General features: G+C 43.6%; 1 protein-coding gene across 1 annotated transcript in view; it reads left to right on the top strand.

Annotated features, from left to right (window-relative positions):
* The first annotated feature begins 1,735 nt into the window (after positions 1-1,735).
* Positions 1,736-8,330, top strand: part of ARL8B (ARF like GTPase 8B) — a 55,021-nt gene continuing 48,426 nt past the window's right edge. The window contains exon 1 of the mRNA XM_086366619.1: positions 1,736-2,063. Within this exon, the coding sequence (XP_086222745.1) occupies positions 1,761-2,063 (303 nt within the window). The 5' untranslated portion in view covers positions 1,736-1,760. The remainder of the gene's footprint in view (positions 2,064-8,330) is intronic.

Here is an 8,330-nt window from a genome sequence, read left to right as displayed (position 1 = left end):
TTCAAATGGGTTACATCAGAGATGGGGAAGTGAGGATGCCCAGAGACAGATTATGCCTCTGTACTTCTTGATTGTTGTACAACCATCATACTGTGCTTTTATGACAAAAAATAATTTATAAAGGTTTTAGTTTTAGTTTTTTGGTTTTCTTTTGTTTTTGCTCCCACCACACAGCTTGCGGGATCTCCAGGGACTGAACCTGGGTCGCAGCAGTGGAAATGCCAAGTCCTAACCACGGGACACCCAGGGAAGTCCCGATATAAAGTTTTTTTTTTCCTTTTAATATGAAACTAGAATCAGGAAGTAAGAAGTGACTTTTCTATTAAATGGAAAAGTGGTGGTTTCTTGGCCATTTCTTGGTGTTCCCTGGCTTGCAGCTGCAACACTTCAGTCTCTGCCTCTGTCGTCCCGTGGTTTTCTCCCCTTCTGTGCCCGTGCATCTTCTCCTCTTCTTACAAGGACACCAGTCATTTTCTATTAAGGGCCTACTGTACCCTGCTAAGACCATCTTAACTGATTATATCTGCTTTGGTCCTCGTTTGCAAAGGTCACATCCTGAGGTACTGGAAGGTCAGGACTCCAACATATCTTTTGCAGGGACACAGTTCAATCCATAATGCCTTCCTACCATCATTGCTGCATGGAACTGCCAGAGCAAACTTTTAAAAATATAAATTGGTTCACCTTCCCAGTTCCCTATTACACCGAGATCGAACTAGAGCCCCCATGCCTTCCTTCTTCTGATCCCAGCCGCTGCCTCCATTCATCTCTCTTCCCACTCCCTGTCTTATTAATCTGAGGTGACAGCACTGAATTCTGTTCCTAGAGCATTCTAAACACCTTTCCCCTTCAGAGTCTTTGCTGTTCCTTCTGTCTGGAATGTGCTTCCACCGGATGAGTGCCTCGCTCTCCTTCTCACGGCCTCTAGGTTATCACGTTGAGGGTAGTCTGACTACATCAGGGGCCACTCCCTATTCTTCTCCCTCTGTGGAAGGTAAGCTCCTCAGAGGGAGGGTTTTCTAAAATCTGAAAACCTTGCAGACATTTTAATGTACCTTTTAATTAAATTAAACTTTTCAACAGGCAACTCATTTATATGATTTAAGTGAAAATGATATAAAAAGATATTCAGAGAAGTCTCATTCCCATTTCTGCCTTTGACCATCCAGTTTACCTCACCCCAATAGAAAACTGTTTTTATTAGTCTTCCAGCATTTCTTTATGCAACCATAATACGTGTTTTATATATGTACATATGTATTCTTGTTTTCCCATATTATACCAAAAATATCATATAATGCATAGTTGGTGCCTTAGTTTATGCACCTTGAAAATACTTCCTGGACATCATTACATATCAGTTTACAGAAAACTTTCTCATTTTTTAAAAAACAGTATTCAGTTTTGGGAATGTGCTAATCACTCCTCTACTGATAAACACGTGTGGCTTCCATCTTTTGTTACGTAGGACAGGGATTTTCATGATGAAACCCGCAGAGTTTTGAAGTCTTTCTGCACAGAGCCGACAGTCAGCAAACAATTGTAGAGAAAATGAATGATGAATGAATCAACAGGAATGAGCCAAGGAGTATATAGTAGGAAAGGAGCCCAAGGGCGGCACGCTGGTGCACGGTGCTGCACGGAGGCTCCACCAGGTGGCGCTGCAGGCGGCGGGCGCGCCTGGCCGGACGGGCCTTGCCGCTCTTGCCGTGGGCGCCGGCGGCGGCGCGGGGACGAGCGTGGGGGGTAGGGCGAGTCATATGACCGGCTCGGCTTCCTGGCTCCGGCCGCCGTCGCCCGCCAGTGTCCGCCTGTGTCGCGCCGGGGCCCCGAGGAGCCGTTGGCGGGGTCCGGGCCGAGGCCCGCTCGTGTGGAGGTCGTCGCCGCCGCCGCTGCCCGCCCGCTCGCCCGTCCGTCCGTCCTCCCTCCCGGCCGCCATCATGCTGGCGCTCATCTCCCGCCTGCTGGACTGGTTCCGCTCGCTCTTCTGGAAGGAGGAGATGGAGCTGACGCTCGTGGGGCTGCAGTACTCGGGCAAGACCACCTTCGTCAATGTCATCGCGGTGAGTGCCCTCCCGCTTACCCTCCCGGGGCGCCGCAGCCCGCGAGTCCGGCCCGGCGTCTGCTCGAAGGCCGGGCGGTGGTGGGGGGGTGGGGGTCCCCTCAGCGCGGCGGGGCTCTTGGGAGTGTGCGTGTCGGAGGAGGGGGCAGCTGTGCTGGTCGCCTCCCCGAGCGTCAGGACCTGGAGTTTCCCGCGTGTTGGTGGCTGAAGTGTATCGGTGCGGTCGGCAGTTGAAGGGTTATTTCCATTTAGTCGTCTTCTTCCAAGCGCCGTGTCCTCGTCGCGGCCGGGGTTTGGAAAGGGTGTAATTGGCCTTGTCACATTTTTAAGGCGCTTGCGGGGTGGGGGTCTGGGATTTCCTTCGAGTTTGGTCTTTTCGGGCCGCGCAGGGGTTAACTTCAGCTTGTCACTTTCCTGAAGGGTGGGATTTGGCCAGTCCGTGTGTCCCGTGAGAAAGCCTAAAATAATTGAGATTGTCTCAACTAGCCACTCGGGACGGAGAGCACCATTGTGAGGAAAGCAGGGGACCAGTGTGGGTTCATCCCTCAATTCTTCAGGCAGCTTGTCTCGTGTTATTCAGTTAATTGGTTTTCTCACCCGTTCCCCGAGGGGCCGAGTAGATTGTGCTGCGTTCGCCGGTAAAGCTAAAGACAGACATTTCCAGCCAGTCCATAATAGTGCACAGCTTTTATTTTTTTAATTAATTTGTTTATTTGAAGTATAGTTGATTTACAAGTGCACAGCTTTTATAAAGCCAAGAAGTTGGGTGGGTGGGTGGGTGGGTGGGGTCTATATTTCTAGAGCTAATTGTCCTCGTTTAGGGGCTAAGATTTGTGGTCAGCATGAAGTTGGAAAAGAGGTGTTGGTGTTCTGTAATGGTTTTTCTTACATACAGAGAAAGGAAGGGACTGGGTAGAAACATCCACGCCCAGGGAATGAGTTTCTGGGAGGGAAAGAAATTGCCCTGGGAACCTATATACAGTGTGGTGTTTATTCATCGGTGATTGAGGGAAGGAGGATAATTAAATTTTGCTCGTTTGGTTGGCAGGGGAAGGAATAAGAGTGAACGATTCTCGTCAGTCTTCGTTTAGAGCCCAGGAGTTGCTGTGACTCAGTCTTAGCTGATACGGACTTGAGCTTGTCATGGATGAACTTTTGAGCTACTCCAAAGAGAGATGGCAGCAGTTTTTCCACCGTTTAGATGATGGGTGAAATCCTTTTTTTATTGGCGACTCGCTGTCCAACTGGTTTGGTTAGTGGAATGATTCAAACACGCCTGTCTTGTTGGAGAACTCAACTTGTGTAACTTGTGACTCTTAGTCCTTGCAGTGATAGAGCAACAGGAAGGAGAAGTAGAGATGAGCAGACATCCAAACTTGCTTTGAGTAATATTGCATATAAGCATAAGGAAAACTTGCCTATTTGTTTGGCTCTTGTAATGTTATTGGGCTGGAGGCTTGAGATGACTGTCTTTTCATCAGGCCTAAAAGAGTGGATTGGATATCTAATACCATTAAAATTAGTAAGAAAAAACTTCAGGCTTTGGCTAAGTATCCATATTCGAACTCCTTATATGATGTGGAAAAGATAAGCTGAGCTCATTTAATTGTAAATTTTCTGATACTGTTTTGGGATGTTGAAGAATTGGTGTCTCTTCCTAAATCCTCTCTTTTTGAGAAGACTTAATTATAGTGTTTTGTAGGTTTATTACTACAATTAATTGTATTTGTTACAGAGAAATAGTTATGCTTGGGAAACCTAAAAAGATTTTAGTAAATCTTGAGGAACTCCTGAAACCATAAGCTCGATTTTCATGCTTGTGTGTTTAGTAGACAGGTTAGCTTGACATAATGAGCATGAGCTTTGAAGTCAAACAACCCTGGATTTGCAATCTGGCTCTGCCACTTAGCAGCCTTGTATCCTCTTTCAGTCTTTGCTTTCCCATCTATTAAGAGGAGTTAATAATAGGTTTCTTACAGAGTTGCTGTGAGTGCATGAAATGACAGATGTTAAGTGATGAGCATCATGCCTGCCCATAGAAGGGGCTAGATAAATGATAAGTGTTGTATTATTTGTAGTGGGTACAGTCATTTAATGCAGAAACGGCATTTTGAAAAATATTTAGAAAGATATTAGCTGAGGTCATTCCTTTGCATTTGTGTAGGTATTCAAATGTGGACTGCTGTAGTGGATTCATAGATCATGACAAGTAATCGCAGCGTGTCCTCCCTCTCCCCCCATCTGTTAACATCTGGAAAGCTGTTGAACTCAAAGTGAACTATTGTTTTAACGTTAGACTCTTATTTTTGTTTCGGTTTGGGCAAGCTGTGCAGCTTGGAGGATCTTAGTTCCCTGAGCAGGGATTGAACTCTGACCCTTGGCAGTGAGAGCTCTGCGTCCTAACCACTGGACTGCCCGGGAATTACCTAGACTCTTCTTTCTGAATGTGGGTTGCAGATGCAGTCTTAGTCACTCAGTCATGTCTGACTCTCTGCGATCCCATGGGCTGTAGCATGCCAGGTTCCTCTTTCCATGGAATTCTCCAGGCAAGAATACTGGAGTGGTACCCATTCCCTTCTCCAGGGGATCTTCCCAACCCAGGGATCAAACTCTGGTCTCCCACATTGCAGACTGATTCTTTACCCTCTGAGCCACCAGGAAAGACCGTAATGTGACTAGGTTCTGTTAAGAAAAAAATCATGACTGTGATCGCCTGTGGTCTTCAAGATGATGGAAAAAAGTTGTCAGTTACTAAGTCCTGTCCGACTCTTTTTCGACCCCATGGACGCCTACCAGGCTCCTCTGTCAATGGGGTTTCCTAGGCAAGAATACTGGAGTGGGTTGCTATCTCCTTCTCCAGGGGATCTTCCTGACCCAGAGATCAAACTCGAGTCTCCTGTGTTTGCAAGTGGATTCCTTACTGCTGAGCCACCAGGGAAACTTGGAAGAAAGAGACCTCAGTAAATTTTTTTTAAACCTCAGGCTTTAACCTAATCTGTGTTTCTTATATATCGAGGGTGAGGGAAAAGTTAGTAGTCTATAGTGAATTTACAGAGTTTTAGATACAAACAGTATGTCTAAAATAGTAAATTTAGCTTTATTTTTAAAAAATCAACTGCATTATTCTTTGTATAAAATGTTTGATTTATAGACTCAGAGATTCAGACGTGTTGAACACTATGTGTCACTTTAGAAAGATGGCCATTTATTTCTCAAATTCAAAGTAATTTTCCAGGTATGAAAAGCTTCAGGTGAAACTGGTTTTCTTAGGTAAATATCAACTTTTTGTAAACATCACATTAAAATGTGGCTATATTTACTGCCTTAAAAGTTAATAAGACTGAGAGATGTTATTTAACTTACTGTAGAGGTTTGTGAAGCTGAATTACTTACATGTAGAACACCTCCAAGTCTTTAGTTTTTTGATTAATGTTAGAAAATGAAATACTGCTTATTGCTAAGTATTATGGCAGTTGTTGCATAATAAATCATGTGTTTTGTATGTGTAATTTATGTTGAGTAACCTTTACTCTTAACTGAGACTCTTAGATGGGTTATAGGATAGTTATGAAGAAATGTTTGATAGGATTTACCAAAATGGATAAGTTTTATAGACATTGTGTATTTTTGAAAGTAGTAGTATTATAAAAAATTTCTCTACATTTTTGTGAAGTGTTGATAGCTCATAGGTTAATCAAAGGAAAAGTTTATTACTCCTGAGAATTACAAAAAGGAGATACTTGGAAAGACTGTAGAAATTTGGACCTAGAATAATTTTTTTAAGTTTGTTAAAAAAAAAAATTAAGTGGTCTACTTTTATCCTTGTTTTATAGATGTAGCCAGGAGATCCAGAAAGGTTAAGTGAAATTCCTAAGGCTAATTAGTAGCAGAGATAAAATTAGAACCCGGGGCCAGTGCATTTTCTCCTTACCTCCCTCTGTAGACCTGAGATTAGAATCATAGAGCTGTGAATCGGGAGATCTTAATTCCTTAAATATTTATTTTGAATGTGAGCATACTCCTCTTATGAATATGAACAGCATTTTAAATCCAACATCTTAAGCGTATTGACTACCATTTGAGGACTACACATGCATGCACACACACAAATACAGTGTGTGTGTGTGTGTGTGTGTGTGTGTGTGTGTGTGTGTATTTGAAGACATGAATTGGGGGAAAGAATGATCTGCCCATGAATTAGGGGCAAGTAGGCACACAGCAACTCAGCAGTGGCCACAGGACTGGAAAAGGTCAGTTTTTATTCCAATCCCAAAGAAAGGCAATGCCAAAGAATGCTCAGACTACTGCACAATTGCACACATCTCACACGCTAGTAAAGTAATACTCAAAATTTTCCAAGCCAGGCTTCAGCAATACGTGAACCGTGAACTTCAGATGTTCAGGCTGGTTTTAGAAAAGGCAGAGGAACCAGAGATCAAATTGCCAACATCTGCTGGATTATCGAAAAAGCAAGAGAGTTCCAGAGAAACATCTATTTCTGCTTTATTGACTATGCCAAAGCCTTTGACTGTGTGGATCACAATAAACTGTGGAAAATTCTGAAAGAGATGGGAATACCAGACCACCTGACCTGCCTCTTGAGAAACCTATTTACAGGTCGGGAAGCAACAGTTAGAACTGGATATGGAACAACAGACTGGTTCCAAATAGAAAAAGGAGTACGTCAAGGCTGTATATTGTCACCCTGTTTGTTTAACTTATATGCAGAGTACATCATGAGAAACGCTGGGCTGGAAGAAGCACAAACTGGAATCAAGATTGCTGGAAGAAATATCAATCGCCTCAGATATGCAGATGACACCACCCTTATGGCAGAAAGTGAAGAGGAACTCAAAAGCCTCTTGATGAAAGTGAAAGAGGAGAGTGAAAAAGTTGGCTTAAAGCTCAACATTCAGAAAACGAAGATCATGGCATCTGGTCCCATCACTTCATGGGAAATAGATGGGGAAACAGTGGAAACAGTGTCAGACTTTATTTTCTTGGGCTCCAAAATCACTGCAGATGGTGATTGCAGCCATGAAATTAAAAGACGCTTACTCCTTGGAAAGTTATGACCAACCTAGATAACATATTGAAAAGCAGAGACATTACTTTGCTAACAAAGGTTCGTCTAGTCAAGGCTATGGTTTTTCCTGTGGTCATGTATGGATGTGAGAGTTGGACTGTGAAGAAGGCTGAGCGCCCAAGAATTGATGCTTTTGAACTGTGGTGTTGGAGAAGACTCTTGAGAGTCCCTTGGACTGCAAGGAGATCCAACCAGTCCATCCTAAAGGAGATCTGTCCTGGGTGTTCATTGGAAGGACTGCTGCTGAAGCTGAAACTCCAGTACTTTGGCCACCTCATGTGAAGAGTTGACTCATTGGAAAAGACTCTGATGCTGGGAGGGATTGGGGGCAGGAGCAGAAGGGGACGATCAAGGATGAGATGGCTGCAGGGCATCACTGACTCGATGGACGTGAGTCTGAGTGAACTCCGGGAGTTGGTGATGGACAGGGAGGCCTGGCGTGCTGCGATTCATGGGGTCACAAAGAGTGGGACATGACTGAGTGACTGAACTGAGGCACACAGCACAGTTGAATATTATTACGTTCGAACATTTAAATAACTAACAGGCGTTGTTGGGTTATTGAACTATGTTGTTATTGTTTAGTTGCCAAGTCTCTGCAGCTCCATGGACTGTAGCCCGCCATGCTCCTCAGTCCATGGGATTTTCCAGGCAAGCATACTGGAGTGGTTTGCCATTTCCTTCTCCAGGGGATTTTCCTGACCCAGGAATCAAATCTGCATCTTTTGCATTCGCAAGCGGATTTTTTACCACTTAACTACCAGAGAAGCTGAACTATGTTTAAAAAAAAAAGGAGAAATAATTCTGTGATCAGAGTGTTCCTTATTGAATTACTCTAGGGTAAGAATGCCAAAAATAGTTTTTATATTTACCTGTAAAGTTTAGCAAATCTGAACTGTGACTATAGGAGCTGGCCTTCCGGGTTGCCTTCAGATAGAGATTTGAAATTGTGGAACAGGAAGCAACTTGCTAAGGAGCATTTCTTCAAACTTCTTTATCCTTTTCCCCTCACTCATTTTTTCCAATGCAGGCTTAGAATCCCAGAGCAAAATGTTCTTGTTAAAAAGCTGTTAAGAGTGCATTAAGGCATTTTAAATTACTATCTTAGAGGATATTTCACAACTTAAAGCACTTACTAAGTTTCTCAAATGTTAAGTCTCTTTTAAGATAAAGAATGTCACT

Source organism: Bos grunniens, chromosome 22 (assembly GCF_055505025.1).
Source record: "Bos grunniens cultivar Pamir isolate PY7600 chromosome 22, Bosgru_T2T1.0, whole genome shotgun sequence".
Classification (NCBI taxonomy): Eukaryota; Metazoa; Chordata; class Mammalia; order Artiodactyla; family Bovidae; genus Bos; species Bos grunniens.
The sequence above is the reverse complement of the archived record's forward strand: the minus strand, read 5'-3'. Positions and strand labels throughout refer to the sequence as shown.